At 39.1% G+C, this 19,539-nt stretch overlaps 1 protein-coding gene across 1 annotated transcript in view; it reads right to left on the bottom strand.

The window, feature by feature from the left end:
- Positions 1-2,689: 2,689 nt before the first annotated feature.
- rgs8 (regulator of G protein signaling 8) overlaps positions 2,690-19,539 on the bottom strand; it is a 36,727-nt gene continuing 19,877 nt past the window's right edge. The window contains exons 2-5 of the mRNA XM_033622724.2: positions 14,543-14,653; positions 12,106-12,167; positions 5,118-5,284; positions 2,690-4,609 (exon numbers count right to left, since the gene is read on the bottom strand). Of these exons, the coding sequence (XP_033478615.1) occupies positions 4,415-4,609; positions 5,118-5,284; positions 12,106-12,167; positions 14,543-14,643 (525 nt within the window). The 5' untranslated portion in view covers positions 14,644-14,653 and the 3' untranslated portion in view covers positions 2,690-4,414. The remainder of the gene's footprint in view (positions 4,610-5,117; positions 5,285-12,105; positions 12,168-14,542; positions 14,654-19,539) is intronic.

The following is a 19,539-nucleotide window of genomic DNA, read 5'->3' as shown; positions in this document are numbered from 1 at the left end:
CCATTTACCCACCATGTGAAGGACAGTGTTGCAATTGCAAAGCATCAAGACAGCATCAGCACTGATAATGGATCCCATCAAAGAGGCAACATCACCTACAAATGCTGTACTCTCTGATGCTCAGCTGTAATTTACACTATCCTAACCACAGATAAGTTGGAGCGGTCATCATGTCATACTGAGTTGTTGCTCGGCATGTAATCACTTCCACAGTTGAGATGTGTGTCGGCTGCGTCTGCAGTCTACTGGCCCAGATATAGGCTGGTGTTGTGTCTATTGAGCAGGGTGCTGTCCCACATTCTGTCTGCTCTCCATACCCAGAGAGACTGACACATTACCAACAACATTAAAGTTAATGGACATGGAATGTCACAGTGGGTGACTCCATCCAACCAGTGCCCCAGATACCAGAAGAGAACAGTGGTTTTCTCGTGAGCGGTGCTGTAGAGAGTAGAAATAGTGCCATGAATGTTTGATTATGTGTTTATTATTATCTGTTTTTAGTTCATTCTTCACTACGTGTGAGTCATTGTTGTTGAAGCAGCTGCAGCATCTGACCTATAATGTGCTGAAACATAAAGTTTGCTGAGCAAAGTTCTTTCCCTTTCACACAGTATTTAACTGGGTCTGTTGATCATCAGCCAGTTATCTTATCTTCATTACATTTCTTGCCTGCTAATTATCCCAATAGAAAGGTATATAGAAATCAGACAATACAATCTTAATTCCCTTTCCAAAAATTAAATAGATTGATGAATCACCCCAGACTGAGGCCTAGGCTTTTATTTATTGCTTTTTTCTCCCTGCTCTGGTTTCTTTGCCGTTATAAAATGGCATTGGAATCGAGGTCAATCCTTCCGTCTGATCAGCGGATGAATGCATTTTCATATCTCTAATACCCTCTTGGCATTATGAGAATGAAGTCACGCAGGGCCCAAAATATAGATGCAGATTCATTTTTAATCTCAAAATATAGGGAGGAGGTTACATTCATGTGGAACACAGTAACATACCATATAGGACGATATGTTGTTAAGCCAGTTATTGTTGTATTTCAAACAGTTTGGCCTTTACAGTACACATGCAATAAAGAAAATATTTGTCTCCCCTGAAGTCTTTTCAATCAGCTTATTTAAAAAGTGCAAATGCTGAGGGAGCACATTTCAAACACATTTGTCATGTCACAGACATTTTTTTGCAGTCACTTTTATAACATAGGTTAAAGAATATCTAAATAGTTATTCTGAGTATTGCATCATGCTGAAAATAATTTAGGAAACATGTTTTTCAACTCAGAACAAATGTATAGCGGGCAGGCTGTCACTTTCAGTTCACCACTAGCAGGAAGCCAATGTTTAATATTCAATTTAGTGAGGCACCGAATGCTGGTCATGTGATGCCTGTTAGCAAATAACTTACGTAATAAACTGCAATTTCCATTTTAGTAAGGTATGTTCATTACTTTAGCCAGCACTTCCAAACTCAATGCAAATAATGAGTCATTCTGAATCCATTGTTGATCGGTAGTCCACAGAAACTGATTACATTTAATGATTGTACTGTAGTTCAATGACATGGCTTCAATCAAATCTAATTGAAAATACATGAACGGTAATAAATTACATCAGAGTCCTGGCTGACCTCTTCCTGAATAGGAACAAACTGAAAGCAAAACTGAACCCAACCCATTATTGTAGTCCACATTTGATGTCACATAGAATACCTGCAAGAGTTTACAATACACAGGATTATATAGCTATATAAATATCTAAGTGCAGTCTAGTTTGGCACAGTTTCAGATATTAAGAGTTCACTCACTTCATTGTTCGTCGTAAACACATAAACTACCACAGCAGAACTAATCACCTGCGTACGACGATGTCTATTTCACAAAGAACTGAAGATAAGTAGAGGTAGTGCTGGGCGATAAATTGATAACAGTATTTATCTCAATCAGAATACTTTATAGAACTCTTTACTCAGTGCATTGGATCAAACACACTGTTTTCTACTAGCACTGTGTGTGTGGAACCCCAACAAGTCAATCCAGTTTAATTTATGAATCTCCTTTCAACCGTCACTGTACTTTAATGTAAGGATGAAAAGTATGGTAATTGATGGAGAGATGTGAAGAAAACAGACTTGAGGAATGATATTATTTCACATTTTCTATGTCTGTCTGTGTTTGTCATGCCCCAGCAAAGACCCCAGACAGCCGACATCAAAGAAACAGTGACGATTGATATGGTCCACAGACAGAGGACCCTTCCAACAATAGTGGGACCTCTTTGAGAGTCATTTTTTTAAACATGACTCTTTGCCTAATTTCGGAGGCAACAATAGATAAAGAAAAAGTCCAGATGCTTGCAGAAGACCAATCTTAATAGTGTGCAATCAAATGGACTTGGAAAGCACCTTTCTAGTCTTCCAATCACTCAAAGTGTTTTTACACTACATGTCACATTCACCCAGTCAAACACACATTCACACACTGGTTGGTGAGGCTTCCATACAACCTGCTCACGAAAATATTGATGCCCTCTCACACACCAGGGGCACAGCCATTGGGAGCAATTTGGGGTAAAGTATCTTGCCCAAGGATACGTCGACATGTGTACTGGAGGATCAAACTGCCGATCTTCTGATTAGTGGATGACTCACTCTACCTCCTGAGCCACTGCCACATTAAGATTGTGGGGGTAAAGGGTCTGTGTAAAACGACTGCACTCATGAATTGCCTTCCAAAGCCACCACTGTATTGAAGATATACAACATGTATTAAGACCAGAAAGCAAGAGTGGTGAAGGACTTGGAAGAGAAACTACAGCAGGTGCTCACCAGAGACTATCAGACTTCACTCATACCGCTTTTCTACCAAAATTAGTGTGTGTATGTGGATTTTTTAAACATGGGTTAACCCGCAAAAAAATAAGCCATAGATTCCTTTTCTGTTGCCAGTAGACGAAAGCTGCTCTGCACCAGACGAGCATGTCTTTTTGTGGGTGTTTTTTTTTTTTTGTGTGTGTGTCATGTTCGACACATGGCCAGGCCAGAGAACAGGTAAACAGTAGAGAGGAGCATGGGGGCCTATGAAAACTTTATGATTGTTACTTCTTTGTATATATCTCTAAGTTATTCAGTCTCTCTTTTAATTTCAGTGCAGACTAATTTGGATCATTGTTTGTGTGCTGCTTGGGTAGAGACGGACGGTATTTTGTTATGGCTTGTCATTGCATCTCGCCAGCAAAGGAGCTTAAATTAGCATGATCACCTGGATGTTGTGCTCCTGTCAATGCTGATCAGAGCTGAAGGCGATAAATACCTGTGACTACCACAGAGTCATTTGACCCAGGTGTGCATGCAGATTAAAACCTTTCCCATTGCATTAAAAAGCCAGGTGTTAGCAGGTGTTTTTTGCAGTGGAAAAGGGGCTTCGGCAATCACAGTTACCATAGGGTGAAAGTGCATTATCTTAACCAACAGTAGGAACATCAGCAGTTGCAAGTATTGACTGTTATGAAGACAGAGAAGAGGGATTTTGCTGAAGCATGCATCAAACACTTTATACAAATAGTAAAACAGTGGGACATCGATCAAATTAGCATCGAGATATTTACTTGGTCATACTATAAGTAACAAAATTTAGCAGGTCGCTGTGCCCAACTATTTTTGTCTGTTGGGCTTGAGTTTGCCAATATATGATTTAAGTGTTTGTAATGCTACTTACAGTACCCGTGAGGGTTTCTGGACAATGCTTGTCACTTTTTTTTTGTGTGTTGTTAATTTGCGATTAACTATGAAAAATCACACGATTAATCACAAATAAATATCCTAATCGACTGACAGCACTAAAAATATACATCTTGGGATATAGAATTAAACTGATAAATCCTCAACTCAAACTTGAAAATGTACTCTTGAATTTGGTAATAGTTTGAGCTTTCATCTGTATCTCATGGTCTTCATTCTGAAGCCAGGGGTTAGCATCTGTTACTCAAAAATAAATATTTTGAATTATGAGAAATTATTGTACAAGATCAAGACTTTATTGTGGCATCTCAGTAATTGATCTTTCTATTCAATAGTACTAAATAATTGTGATAAATATTGTTATCCCATGATATGGTACTTTTTATTGTGTTAATATGTTAATACATATCGCCCAGCACTAAGTGGAGGTGAAACGATTAGCTTATCCTTATCAAGTCCCCTTCTCTGTAATTTACAGAGCAGTCCACAAAGACTCTTCTCTAGAGGGATTGCATGCATGGAGCTGGTGCAGACAAAGGAAACAGTCAAGCATTTGGCCCCATCTTTGCAGATTCACAGTATTCAGTGATGATGTCAAAGGGTTAATGAGTGATTTACAGTGTAGGTCCAGTTTTATGTTCTCTGTGGTCTTCATCAGATTGGGTCAAACAGACCTCCGCTGGCTTTGTGCTTGCGACCTGTTGACTATCTCCTGGTACATCCTGGACCTGAGGAATCGTGGGTAGGAGTCTTTCTCCATGAGGCTGTAGATTTTAGCTTGGACTTCGTTGAGGCTGGTTGGGGACGGATCCTCCAGGCTCTGCTTGGTCTTTTCCCTGGTGTGGTAGTCAATGTTTACCTGCCAGGATAAGGAGAGCAAATACACATTTTTTTTTAAAGAGAATGTCCCTCACATTAGGTCATAACATCATTGTCACAGCATTTTTTCTGCACGCTCTACACCACTTGACCATAATCGTAAAAAAAAAAAACTTAACCAAGTAGTTTTGACTGCCTAAACCTCACCTTAACCATAACAGTAGCAGATCATAAACACTGATTAAGAAAGGCAATGGCAAATGAGCTATGTTGGGGTTTAGCTGGGTATGTGATACTGAGAGCCAGTCAGTAAACTGAAACAGGAAATGAGACTATAGTGGGGTTTATCAAACCTTGTCACTCCTCGATCATGTGTGTCTTTCTCAGTAAAGAAATGTAGTCTTAAATCTGGATCTGACTTTGGTCTCTATCATGGGCAGTATATAATTATACCAAGATATCACAATTACTATATATTGATGTTAAGAAAAGGCTTTTCCCAAGCATCATTAAGTAAATTGAAGAACTCATTAACACTGGTCACACACCTCTCTGGGTGCCTGAATATCAATGAACTCCTGAAAGATCTTGTTTGCTTTTGACACAAGCTTGGTTGAGCTTTTGATCTTTTTGTACTCCTCGCAGGCCATCCAAAACTCGATGTTCTCATCGCTGAACTCTGTCTTGAGAAATGTCCGGAAGGCAGCCAGGCCATCTGGAAAGCACAAATGGATTAGACGGTATGAGGAGGCGGTAAAGACAACAAAAACACTTCAAAAACATGATTGATTTTGCAGCATAGCACCTATTTCTGTACAGCAGGATGCTGGATGTTTTTTTTGCCTTCTTCAGCATAGAGTAGCTTGATCATGTGATAATACCCTTCACCCTTTGTTGATATTTTTCCAGTGCGTACACACTCTTATTCCCATAAGCGGGAAACAGCTCTCATGATTAGAACACAAACAAATCAGAACAAAATACTCCCACAAAGAGATCTTTTTTTTTTGCTGTCTTCATCAGTCAAGATAAGTGATCAATTAATGTGCTCCCCATTGATGATAACACAGAGGAAGGGCTGTTTTTCTATGGGCTCATGTCACGTTGACATGTTATTTCCACCCTTCTCATTTCTGCTGTTTACCTAATAAAGCTGGGCAGAGCAGAGAGGGGATGGTCCATCTGTGCATATTCAACATCATTACTCACACACATTCTGATGAGTGTACACACAACAACATGCAGGTTTACATGAGCACAAAGCTACACACAAACACAAACACACACACACACACACACACACACACACAGAGCTGCTGTTTGAAGAAGCCCCCAAATAACCACGGTAACACAAATGGAAAGCAGACGTCACAGGCAACAGGGGATCGTCAAGCTTTTACAGATTTCCCTTTTGTCTACTTGAACTTTGTGGAAAGCTTATGAAAAGATTTCCTTCTTAGTGACACACTTTGTGAAAAGCTGTCGGGGAACACAGACCTCTGCTGAGAATGCAAACTTCTCAACGTCAGTTATGAAACTCTCGGCATCTGGCGCTACATCAGAATTTAAATAGCAGACAATAACAGAAAACAGGTGCCATAATCTTTAAGTTCAGTTCAGTAGTTTGTGGAAAGTGGTTGAATGTTCAGTCTTCTATTAAAGAATAATTCACTCCCCAAATGACCAGTCCTATATCACTTCTTCACCCCATGTGACGGTGAAGAAAACTTTGGTTTTCTCGCATGCCTCCGATGAACAAAGAATCCAAAAACAGAGAAAACGGTTGACAAATTGAAGTCATTAAAGACTGCTTTTAACAACAGCAAAACTATATCAAAATATCTGCTGACAAACTCTCACAATGTCTGCAGTGTAATCCCAGTCTCATTTATCCAGTCAATTTCTCAGTACTTCCCAAACAGAAGGCCCTTTTCAAGAAGAAACTGAATGAAAAGTGGAAGTTATTTATGATTTCTTCAAAGCCAGACTCCATTGACAAAAACAGTAATTTGACCTTACTGAATATGAGAGCTGAGGGGTTTACCACAAAGCAAGATTACTGGCTTAGCGAGGTATGTTGAGCCCAAAGTAATTTTTCTGTCCTACAAAGGTGGCTCTCCTTAAACCTGGCTAGATCGCCATGGTAACTAAGGCCTCAGATCTAACTTGGTTGGGTCTTGTTTATGTTCTGAGTTTTGGCTTGAAATCAACTAAAAAACTTCAATTCAATTCAATATATGAGCGATACGGATCGTGAAAATGCACTCTATCCAGCTTGTTAAGCCGTAACGATGAAAACAGAATGACAGTCCTTCTGTTTCTGTGGCTGTAACGTTACATACATGTCCTGAAGGAAGCCATGCAGTGACAGTAGAGCTTACTGCTTGCATCACGTCTCACTTACATGTGGAACCTAGACTACATCAGTGATGCAGAAAATAAGAGAAGATAAGAGACAAAGTAAGAATATTGTATTATTTTGTTTGCGAGGTTGTTCTTGCTCTTACTAAACCACTGGCTTTGTTTGTGTTTCCTGGTCCATTTGCCAATACTGGCTATAAAAAAGAGAGTAAAATAAGATAAGGAGCCTTCTATAAAATCACAGGTAGCATACAGTTCATTAAATTATTAATCAGGATACTGTTTATATGCATATGAAATAAGATATTATTCCTCCAAACCACCATAACATCACCACTTTGGATTAGGTTTTATGCTGGATCCTGATTTACTGAAGTCTGTTTTACACAGCTGGTAGCCTGTATTTCAGCTGATAGAACACCAATCAAAGAAATTATCACTACTATGGTATTTATGACAGATATTAGCCTATTCAATCAGGAAAATCATTTTGCTTTGATTTGCCCCCAGTGATTTCCACGTCTCCTTCATTATGGGACAGTACATGCTGCATCAAGTTTTAAGTTCAAGAGCTGTTGAATGTGCAGCTGTCACGTTACAGATAAGTGGAGTGATAAAATATATTTACCAATGAGTTCATACAATTACTAATATTAATGCAATCAGTCCTCTCTTGCCTTAATTAAAGCAAAAGAGTTGCTGTTAACTTTGATACTTTTTAAGATTCTTCAAAGGGGGACGTAGGTGACATGCGATTGATCAGTTTTATAAGTCAAATGATGTACTGCATGTCATTTGACTTTTTTTTTTGTTTGTTTTAATTTTTTTTTTTTTTATTACCCCTTTCTTCCCACCCCTCTCCCCCAAAGCAGGCTAGGAAAAGAAGAAAAAAACAACAACTCTATAACAAAAATTTCTGTGGCCATCTGCGACTGTAATCACATTATACTTGAGAAATTACAAAGAAATAAATATTCAAACACTGTCAAAACATTGAGGTGTCATGAGGGTCCTCTCCACTGTGTGATGTGATCAAGAAATGGTTGCCATATCTGATGGAATCTATTTGATTTCCCTGATATCTCAAATCAAATTTTCTCCATATACAAGGTACTTGAGAGCTCCGTGAGCCAGGCTTCAAAACTTGGAAGTATGTCTTTGTTCCAGACTTTAAGAAAACATTTCTTAGCAACGACCATCCCATACTGGATTGACAGGACCTTCCAGTGGCTAAGAGTCTCGAGCTGTTGAGTCCAGCCAAGAATGCCTGTCTCTGGGTCTGGAGGAAGGTCATACCCATAAACCTGGAGTCATCTGACTTGTTTTATGTGAACAAACACAGAGCCTGAAGCGGAAAGTTGTTAACCACCTTTGTGGTACCCGTTATTTCTTACTAATGTTTTAGGGTTCGTGGAGTCATCTCACTCAAAGAGAGCCTGGCTCTGTTGAGCTTGCTTCGTGGTACAACCCTCTTGTCAAACAAGACCTAGATCAATTTGTTTGTGTTATTGTGTGACTTTGATATTTTAAAAGGTTGATTTGGGTTCAATAAAGTCACACAATAACAAAAACAAACTATTGATTGAACCAGTTCATGAAGAATTTTCTCTGTTTGGATTCTTTGGTCACTGTGGAGGCATGTGAGAAAACAGAGTTTTGGTCTCAATTTCAACAAAACAGGATTAAATGACATACAAATGGTCATTTTGGGGCTGAAGTATTCAATTAGTATTTCTAGAATGGCTCCCAAAATCCATCATTTTTGCACCAAGCACTGACACATTTTTGTTGCAGATCTCTTATAAAATGGATGTGACAAAAAAGAAGACTAAATAGTTGTATAAATATTGGTTCCCTAAACAAATTTACAGCAAATGGCTAATGGTTAAAAAAAACTCAATAAGGCACTCTACCTGGTTTGCAAAAACACAGCTATTTGCTGTCTAAGGTCCTCAGTGGTGAAATAAACACCCCACTTAACAGCAAGGCAAGAGAAAACTCTATACATCTCCTAAACTAATGTGGCACTTGAAGTAAATCTTGTATTTGATGAATTCGGTGCACTTGCTTGATTCGTGCACTTTTGTACCCAAATGGTCAAATGGTTAAGTCACTTTGGATAAGAGCAGCAGCTAAATAAATGAAATGTAACAGAATGGATTATCTGACACCAGAGTGCACCAAACAGTAGACACAAGACAAAGACTGGTAAAGTATTAGGATAGTTTTCATTTGGAAAGGAGAGGGGCTAAAGGTCTGTAGCATGGCAGGTGGATGGTGAGACTGAGGCAGATCGGAAGTGTTGTCTGAGAGCAAGGACTGGGTGAGGGAAACAGAGGAGGGCATAAAAAAGGCTGGCAGACTAATAATGCAGTGCAGGTGAAGACCAAGGTGAAGCAAAGGTTTTAACAGGTTACAGGCAAATTAACATGAATTTAGTAGGAGCTCTGGCTGAGAAACTCTAAGACAGGGTAGCACGGGAACTTAATGAACCGACAGGCTGTCCAGAGACTCAAGCTTAAACACATCAGAGCAATTAAGAGCAGCTGGGAGTAATAATGACAATGTACAGCAGCTGGTGGCTGAGACAATCACTGGAGATGTGATTGTGATTGTCGGGTGTGATCATGCAGCAAAATGGGACCAGCTAAGATATTATTTACGAAGTAAGTACATAGCTGCTGCATTCTTGAATTGCTGGCATTTTGATTTGTTATCATCCTGAATAACAACCTTGGCTAAAATACAAGCTGTAACCCTGATACAGTGAGCTTGAAATGCACAGCAGTGTTGCTTGTCAACCTCACACAATGTTCTTGTACTAACAACTTTATAGCAGCTGACAGTGTGCACAGGCCAGGCCTCAAGCAAACACATAATCAGCATTACACACTGTGACACTACAGTGCAGGCAGGTTTACCAGTAATACACTATCCCTTCTTTTAAATGAAATTAAGGCCTAGGTAAATGCAATATCCCATCAAGGGAACATTTGGTACTGTGTCCCTATTGCTTTGACAATACTTATGTAATATGTGTGTGTGCATGTGTGTACATGCTGTAGTTCACCTCTTTAATACTTGGTCAATTGAAACAGGATGCACAGGCGTATCGCGCTTTCCGCCTGGGGAGGCTCTATTCTCGGATCTACAACAAACTTTATGTTTTTTTTTTTTTGGTGGTTGACATTAGCGCTTCATTAGTTATGTGTCAGACAGAGGTGTTATGTCACAACCTCGATACGAACAAAACACATAATGTTTATGTGAGTGCAGGGTGTCTACAGCTTCCTGTCAGTCTAGACTGGCTGTCTCTATGGCCTTTGTTAGCGCAGCATTTGATATGATCACTGTAATCACTTGGATAACAGACCTGTGGGAAAAGTGGTGCATCCTAGATTTGCAAGCTCAAACCAAAGCTTTGAAGCATAATTGTGATTAAGGGCAAAACTGGGGAGTTTCACCTTTTCTGCTTATGGAGCAGAACTGGAGATGATTAAAATCTAAGATAATAATAATGATAAAACAAAATAAGACAGTTTTGGCAGAGAGATGTGATTACAGGTGTGCAGTAAACCACTCATAACCCACAAAATGAAATAATGTGAGACATCACTAAAGCATTAATTAAAGAGACATCCATCAAAAGCAATTGGCATTAAAAGGTGATGAAAAGTGGTGGATGGAGACCAAACTGGAGAGCTCTGACTTTGCAGTCACATCTCTTACATCAGTGGCTGATTGACTCACTTCCTCATGTAAAAATCAAACAGTTATTTTAAAAGGCTGGCAGCAACCACATTAGTAGACAAATAAATAAAATCCAAAAGACCCCTGTGGAGTTTTTGGACTGTTGGTAAACCAAAGAAAGGCATCTAACATTAGGCTCTGGGTTTAGTTTACTGTTTTTTTTCTTTTTTTTTTCACTTTTTTTCAGACATTTTAAAGACAAAATAATTATGCCAAGTAATCAATAAAATAATCGGCAGATATACTGAAGATGGAAATAATAGTTGCAGCCCTATTGTTTTTCCAGTGGTCTCTTTCTGCCCTGCCTTTTTGTAACGCATTGCTACACTTATTTGTGGCTTGCATTTATGCCTTTTGCATTTGACAGGAAGGTGTATAATGTCAACCAAAGCCATGGGCACTGGAACAACACTGGGAGGGATCAAATCTGTTGGGCAGTCTGGGGAATGTGGGGGTATATTACGGTACTTATCATAATAAGTGAGGATACAATGCAATCCATGCAATAAATTAAAGCTACTTTCCACATAAGTTACACACGCAGTACAACATAGCTGATTGACACAATCATATTACATTGGAGTTGTCCAGTTTTTAATACATTTTAAGGTAATCAAGAAGAGAAGTGAGATTTTATATGAATCATACCCGAAATTATTAGGAGGAACACATCTCAGTCTTGTTGCTTCCAAATAAATATTTTTCTTTTACTTACAGTGTATATTTTTTAGCATCTGACCCTCTGGTGCTCAGTAAAACACTAGGCCTATCTTTTTTTTTTAAAAGATATTTTTGGGGGCATTTTAGCCTTTAATTGACAGGACAGACAAGTGTGAGGGGGGGAGAGAGAGGGGGAGTGACATGCAGGAAATGGCCACAGGCTAGAGTCGAACCTGGGCCCCTGTGGCAACAGCCTTGTACATGGGGCGCCTGCTCTACCACTAAGCCACCAACGCCTCTACTAGGTTTATCATTTTGATAGGTAAAGAGTCAATTTTATGTCAGAGTGTTTCTGTTGATTTGAATGAAGACATCTCACAAAGTGCATGTACTCTAAGCCCAGTGCATTTTCTTTAATCAGTGTTCAGTGAATTTGATGTCGCTGTTAGCAGTTAGAAAATAAACACAAGACCTGTTTGCAGATGGATATGTGTGTTTGTGCCAGTGTGTGTTCGGTCCACGGGGAAGGTCACAGACAAGTATATGAGTCATTATGCAGTAAGGAGTTCTCGCAACACAGAAATAAGACCCTTACATAAGACATGCTTGAAGCAAGGGAAACAGACCTGTACTGAGCGAAAAATAGAAACCATTAAAGAAACAGGAAGGGCCTATTTTATTGCTAAGTGGCTTTCATTTTCTTAGCGTTGGTGGTTGGTGACTTATGCAGCAGGGACACTTGAAAAATAGAAAATGTCTACTTACATTTGTGGGAGAGGAGATAATCGAACGATTCTGACCATCGAACAACCTCATCTGTTGATACTCTGATGGAGAAAAAGACAAACTGCCTGTGTAAGATGCAAACCCACCACTGTGCTTTTATGCATTTTTAACACAAGATGCTGCTGTATGTATTATTGAAGAGCAGCTGAGTTTAATGTATGCATCCATCCTGTGCTCACAGCAGTTCCTCTGCTAAAGGCTGTAAAGTAACTGTTACATCAGGTTTCATTTGCAGAATGATGACAGGAGACAGAAGAAGAGCAATAGCTGACCCTATTGCACATTTTAATGCTCTTTTATGAAGTGGTGAGAACATGATGGGATAACACACTCTCTCTTAGAGATTAAAGGGACACATTAACATTATTGTACGCCTCCAGCTTTGTGGATGGTATATGGAGCAAAAGGCCATTTATGAAACACATTCTTGTGAACATAAAAGCTCAATAACAACGTATCTTAAAGAGGTAACAGATGGCATCTTTTCCTAAATATATCATTATGAAAATAATGTGGGCTGCACAGGGTAGTGGCCACAGTAAAATCAGACTATCAGTGTTTACATAGGTTACTTAGTGGCTTTGCAATTGTTGCAATAAGCTTCTGCCACTGGTGCTGAAATTTCAGGGAAAAAATCTGCTTTACGGCAGGAAACGCGTCATGTATTGCGAAATTGGTCGGTCAGCCAATCAGGGACTGGAGCTGGTCCTTATGAGGAGTTGGGCATGAGATAGTTGAGTCATGAGCAAAGTTTGGAGACAAGTGAAAAATGGCCTAGCAAAAGAAAAGGAGCTCCTCTGTCTGAGGAGGCAAAGAAGAGCAAAAAGGAGAGTGATAAAAGAAGAGGAAAAACAAGAGTAAACCTCAGTCAGGCGTTCAAGAGATGGAGGGAGCTCCGTGACCAAAGAGGCTTCAAAACCAATGTCCAGCTAGCTTTCTTTCTAATGGATCAGTAAGTAACACGGCTAAATGTTAGCTAGACAAGAGAGGACTGTACTGTACTGTACTGGCTGCTAGTTAACTCCTAGCTGGCCAGCATCGCAAATCGCCGCAACCAGGGACCGGGTAGCGAGTGTTGGTCGGCTGACATCATCGTTACCATTCTACGGCAGCCCTCGGACAGTGATACCCCCCTCCCTTCCTTCTGTTCTCTTCTCATGGAGGCAGCTATCGATGGACATCGCCCAGCTAAGTTACGCCCAGCTAAGTGAACACTGGACTTTGTTTCCCATTCAATTTGAGCCCCAACCAGTCGCATCGTTTCCATACGGTACCGTTTATTCTAGAGTCGGGACTGTTTACATGTGCATATTGGTATAATTCCACTGTGTCTACTGTTGTTTGTACTGATACTGTACATATTGGTATAATTTACTGTGAGTTGTTTGTACTGGTACTGTGCATTCTGGTATAATTATTTGCATTACTATTTGTTTTTTCTTCAGATAAATCTGATAATTGTTGCTCGGTTTCTTTACTCATTTATTTAGTATAGTGTCCACACACCTTCTCATTCTACATATACATATGGTATACCGGTGGCTTTACAGCCTACATTTTATTTAATTTAGAGAGTCTAATAGAGTCATATTATTGATTATCTCTGATCCTCATGGTCAATTTGGTCGTTGCGACAGTACGACGCAACACCACTGACGTTAGGTGGCGCCAAGCTAAATAAAAAAATGAATTCTATCTGTTGCCTCTTTAAAAGTTTCAAACCTGCCATAAGTCTGATATGAATTTGTGTGTAAGCACCTCACTGGTATACTTTGCATAAAAGTGGGTGGACTGGTGACAAATGGAGAAAAAACACATTTTCTTGGAAATATTTTAAATGTCATGGGGCTTTGATTTACCACCCATATGTTATGCACACATTAATAATACATTAAGCCTAATGACTGAGCTCATTTGCATAAATGGTTGTGTTTAATATGTCATATTGATTATGCCAGGGCAGCTGACGTTTGAATCAGTTTAATTACACTTGCAGAAATGTTATCTTTTGGTATTCATTTGCAAAGGCCTCGTCAACTGTCAAGGCTGTTTCAAACAAGAGTAAAATCAACCCTTGATTTCATAGATAACAACAATAACAGATGCAAAATTTTGGTATAATGAACAAGAAAAGATATGATTTGCTACATATTGCTGGCATGTTGGCTGACGGGATGGCACCACATTGAACTGAAAATCACAAAATACTATAAACTAACAAATATCTTGAAGAAGACAGGTTTTGCTTAAAAAGTTTAAACATTTTGAAAGTAATTTCATTTCATTTGTTCAAACACTGAAGGCCAAGTATGGTGTCTAGAGGGTTATTTAACACAACAGAAGCTGGGATTTTAGTTTTGTTACAATGTTTTTGCAGTCCTGTGGAAGTGGGCACAAGATTTTTTGGCAGACTCACTTCAGACACCTGGCAGTGGTTTCGTGGGCAGGAGGCAGGAACTCGGAGAAGTCGCTGTAAGAGTCAGATTTGTTGGACAGGCAGCCTAGTCTGGTCTTCATGGTGCTGATCCTGCAGAAGAAAACCACACAATTCTTAATTTTTCATCTGGCTGTATACCTCAGCATACAGCTACAACCATCTAACAAAGAAAATATACAATCTGTGCATGTGGGTGCATGGAAACATTTGTCACAAAAATCCTCCCCCATCTATTCTTCCATTCCACTGAGAAGTAAGACTGTGACCAGTAAGTTGTAGGTTTACACTAAGAACCAGTTCCAAATGAATAGATGTGGAAAAAGCAATTATGTCATTAAATGTTGGTGATGGTGATACAAATTGCTTGTATTCGACAAATCCCATACAACCTAAAAATGCATTGTAACTGTGAGCTCAGCCCCTTTAGACATTTAGCCTATGTATGAATTCTTAAATGTTGGGAAACCTGATGAATAAACTGATTGTAAGAAACAAGATGCAGAGAGATGAGCCCAGCTGACTGAACAGGACTGGACTGGATGCAGACGACAGGTGCAACTCCATATGCAAGGAGCCGATTGGGTATGGCTCTGCCTCATTCAGCACGGAGCTTTAAACATCCCTGATAACCAAATTCACATCATGATAAGGTTTCTTGTTCGAGTGTAGTTTGCAGAGCTTAAGAAAAACTCCTACGCAAATTGCTGCATTTAGTTCTACAGAGGTTGAGCTATGGAGAACACTCTGTCTCACCAATTTATTTATTTGTTGGCTGTGGAAATTAGAAAATGATTTTTTTGTTGATAGTCTTTAAATTTAACTATGACATGATATTAAAAACAAAACCCATTTCTCTCAACCAGAGATCTGAACACACTGAAATGAGCCATATCCCCATCCCTCATCACAATTTGTCCCATCTTATTTGTACACTGCTGCAGTCAAGTACCATCAGTCAGTGTTTTGCCCTCCGGGGCACACGAGTCACTCCAGATGGGGCACGGTCGTAAAGATGCAACGTCAAACATTTGTGTAAAAGTAGGTCTTGGAGGGACAGGCAGTTTTTAATACATTCAGGTAAAATCCTGCAGGCTACACTTTTGAACATGACGGGCCATGACAGAAGAAATGGAAGACAACGTAACAAATGAAAGATTGAATTAGCCCTTTCTGATTTCTCCTTTTTGTGTCATTAGGGCTATGGGCCCTATCTGAAGGATCTATAGCACATTGTCTAAAAGGTGTGATGGAAGTGCATGTCCAGCCACTTTTGCTAGGTCAATGGTACATAATTGGAGCACAAAATAAGGTGCAAGGGGCTAAGAGGCTGTATTTATTGCCCCAATTAATCATAGGTGTGTTCTGGGCGTAGCATGAATTCAACCAATCAGAGTGTCATCACACCTGTCCTGTGACTGCACCTGTCGCACCACTATTTACATGGCAAAGTGAATGGTTTTCTGCTAAGAATATTGCAGTAAAGCAGTAATGTCAGTTCAGCAAATATCATTAGACATTTAAGTAGGAAATCTAAAAACTGTATGGTTATAAACTTAAAGCTACTCTTACCTTTCTTGCATTTCACACAGCACTTAGAAAAACTTTGAACATCGACAACTCCCGCCTCCCTCCAAAGTCCCATCCCCCTCCTCCTGCAACTCCACCTCCCTCCAAAGGCCTACTGCCCCCTCCTCCATTATGTCCTCATTATGTCTATGATAGACGTAGGCGTTGTCATGGTAACGTTAGATACACGGAAGAGGAGGGTGAGTGTAACGTTACAAATGCAACCCCGGAGTTTTAAAACTCAACCGGAGTCAGTGATGACTGATGAGTTTTAGAATAAGGTGACAGTGCTAACGTTAGATAGCAGTGTTAACGTTACTATTAAGTGGAAACGCATAAGGAAGATAATGTTAATGTTTCAGAGGCTACGCTACAGTAGGCTAATGTTAGCCATTAGCAACTGAATGCTGTGTTGTCATATAACGTTATATGTTACATTAGAAGCAAACTAAACATAACGTTACCTGTCCTGCACAGTCAAACACAACCCCAGAGTTTTAAAACTTATCCGGGGTCAGTGATGACTGATGAGTTTTATAATTTAACGTAAACACTAACGTTAGATAGGCTAGTACAGTCAGAGGCCTCCACGTGGGGAAGACAGACAGAGTTTTCTTAAAACCATATGAGAATGGTACAATGAGTTTTTATCTCTGGTGGAATTCACTTACATTTTAGTGTGCCATCAGCTTATTAATAGCATTTTAACCTAAACAAAGAAAAGTGCATAGGTAAGTGTCGCTTTAACAGAGGAAACAGAACTAAACTGTAGCTTCTGAAGTAATCAACGCTGCTCTTCGTGTGTAAATGCGCACACTGTCTCTCTTAATGGAAGGTCAGGCAGCAGCTCTGCTCTGGTCTCTGCTATGCTGACATTTTAGAGAATGTGATTAATAATTTCCTCATTATGTCCCTGTGTGTGTAAAAAGGCTTCTCAAAATTACATTTCTGCTTCTGTTTTTTGGAAAAATTTATAACATATAATACAGTCTACAGTCAGCTTAGCTTAGCTTAGCTTAGCACAGAGACTGGAAATAATGAGAAATTGCTTGCCTGCCTCTGTCACAAGATAACAACATCCACATACAACACTTCCAAAGCTAATTCAATAACATGTATATTATTTGTTTGATCCAAATAAAAACAGTATATACTGACTATACACTGACTTTGATAACGTGTTAATTGGCGAGTTTTAGAGGTGCTGGTGCTTATACCCTGGGACTGCTACACATTTACATGTGTATTGATCTCTTTAATTAACTCAGAAGAAAAAGTGTTTCCCCAAAGTATTCGTTAAGAAGATCTAGTTCATTTATTCATCAAACTTCAAACAAGGTACGTCAAATGGACGCTTTATTTGTGTTCGAACAAGAGAACCCTATAACCTTTGCAGCAATGCTACATACACATGATGCTTCCTTGGCTTTTACATATATTTATAACCTTTATTTAATCATCTCACTGAGATCAGAATCACTTTGAGTGACCAGAGTACAGCAGAGGGAAAGAACAACAAACATGGCTAGACAAAACAAAAATACAAATACATGCAACAAACATATCCAGATAATAAAAGAACATATCATACTAAGAACACAGGCAGACATAACAAAACCACGCAGCAGCAGTGACAGTCCACCTCAATACATTTCAAATTAAGTGTTTAAAATCAGCGAGTGCAATGGGACATTAAAGTTTTAAAGTCCTCTTATCATCCACTCATCCTTCCATTCATAGTTTTTGTCCATTCACCTTAAAAGCCACTATTTTACAAGTATTCACCATTAGTACTTCTGTCTCTTACATAGTATCAGCTGGACCAGTGGCTTGTTTTGATGCTTGGGCCTTGTGCTGGGAACATTACATGAAATGTACTGTTCATTGGCTAACCAAAAGCCATTTGCTGGAATTAATGGACTCCATCCACTACATGTCTACCAAGGCTCTTTAAAATGTCACTTTGTGTCCTCCATCTACCTCTGACAGCTTGTTTTGAAGTTTAATATGTGTGTGTGCAAGAGAGACAGCATGTGCATTAGTGTTTTGGTTGGACTAATATATCAGGTTTCTGATATTACCTTTAAATGAATATTGGATGGCGGTCTGCTTTCATCAGGTGTGAGTATCAGAGAGGTAAATATATGAGATTTTGCATAGAGAACATGAGTTTAAAAAACATCAATAAAACCTGCCACATGGGAGGTGAGGGGCATTTGTTTTGGGATTTAGCAGAGAGTTAATGGTTCGTACGCTCTCTCGGAAGATTTGCTAACCAACCAAGAACAAATGTGAGGAAACAAAACACTTGAAATTTTGCAGCCTTGTTTTGAAAGCAGTGTAGGTATGAAGCTGTCTGCCCCAGAAACCCAGATGTTATATAAAAGAGATGCACTGGAGTGGAAAGGTAGCTTGCGTGTCATCTACAGCATATGAGTCATAATCTCAAAGTGCACTTCATTTGTTAATGTATAGCTATTTTCAGAAAGGACTGAAAAAATAATGAGTGGAGATATTTAAAGTGTAGCAGACTATGTATAGACTATGAGTTTGAAGATTACCCCTGAGGGGCAAGCTTTACGTCAGAGTCCTCCACAGACATGTGGAAGGTTGTTAAAGAGTGTTGTTAGGATAATTTTCTCACACAATGATGGCAGTAACACCAACACCTTTAACATTTGTTAGGGATGCACGATAACGTTTCTTTTAAACCGATACCGATAACCGATAACTTTCAGCTCCTAAAGGCCGATACCGATAACTGATAACCGATAACACACACACATATACAGTATATACCTAAGATCATGACATCAATACTATGAACAAAACCAAAACAGTTTTGACTCTTTAAATGAAGAGATACTTATTTTTTCCAATGAAAAACTATTGACAAGCATCTCAAACATTTTCAAAAAGATATCAAACAAAAAAACTATTTGATATCTCAAATGAACATCAATTTAAATAAGGTGCATTACTTACTGATATAAAAATAAAGGCCCCTTGAACTGATGCAAATACATGCATCAGAATTACAAACTGAAAAAGTTCATTCCAGAAGTTCAAAAAAATAAATATATATAGAAAATGATTGCACTCAACAAGTTAGACAAACTGAAAACGTGCATTCCATAGTAACAAAAAAATAAGTTTAAAGAATTTTGGCATATGGTCCCATTCAAATGAATAACTTTTCACTAAGGTAAATGAGGTTCAGTTGTTCTTTTATCTCATATTAGGAGAGAGAGAGAGATAGAGAAAGAGAGCGAGAGAGAGAGAGTGCATCTGTGTGTGTGTGAGATAGTGTTGTCACGGTACCAAAATTGGGACCCACAGTACCATACCAGTGACAGTATCACAGTTAAATGAGGCAGATGTGCCTTTTGTCATTTATAAAAAGGTAAATC

The sequence above is a fragment of the Epinephelus lanceolatus genome, chromosome 6, assembly GCF_041903045.1.
Source record: "Epinephelus lanceolatus isolate andai-2023 chromosome 6, ASM4190304v1, whole genome shotgun sequence".
Taxonomy (NCBI): domain Eukaryota; kingdom Metazoa; phylum Chordata; class Actinopteri; order Perciformes; family Serranidae; genus Epinephelus; species Epinephelus lanceolatus.
The sequence above is the reverse complement of the archived record's forward strand: the minus strand, read 5'-3'. Positions and strand labels throughout refer to the sequence as shown.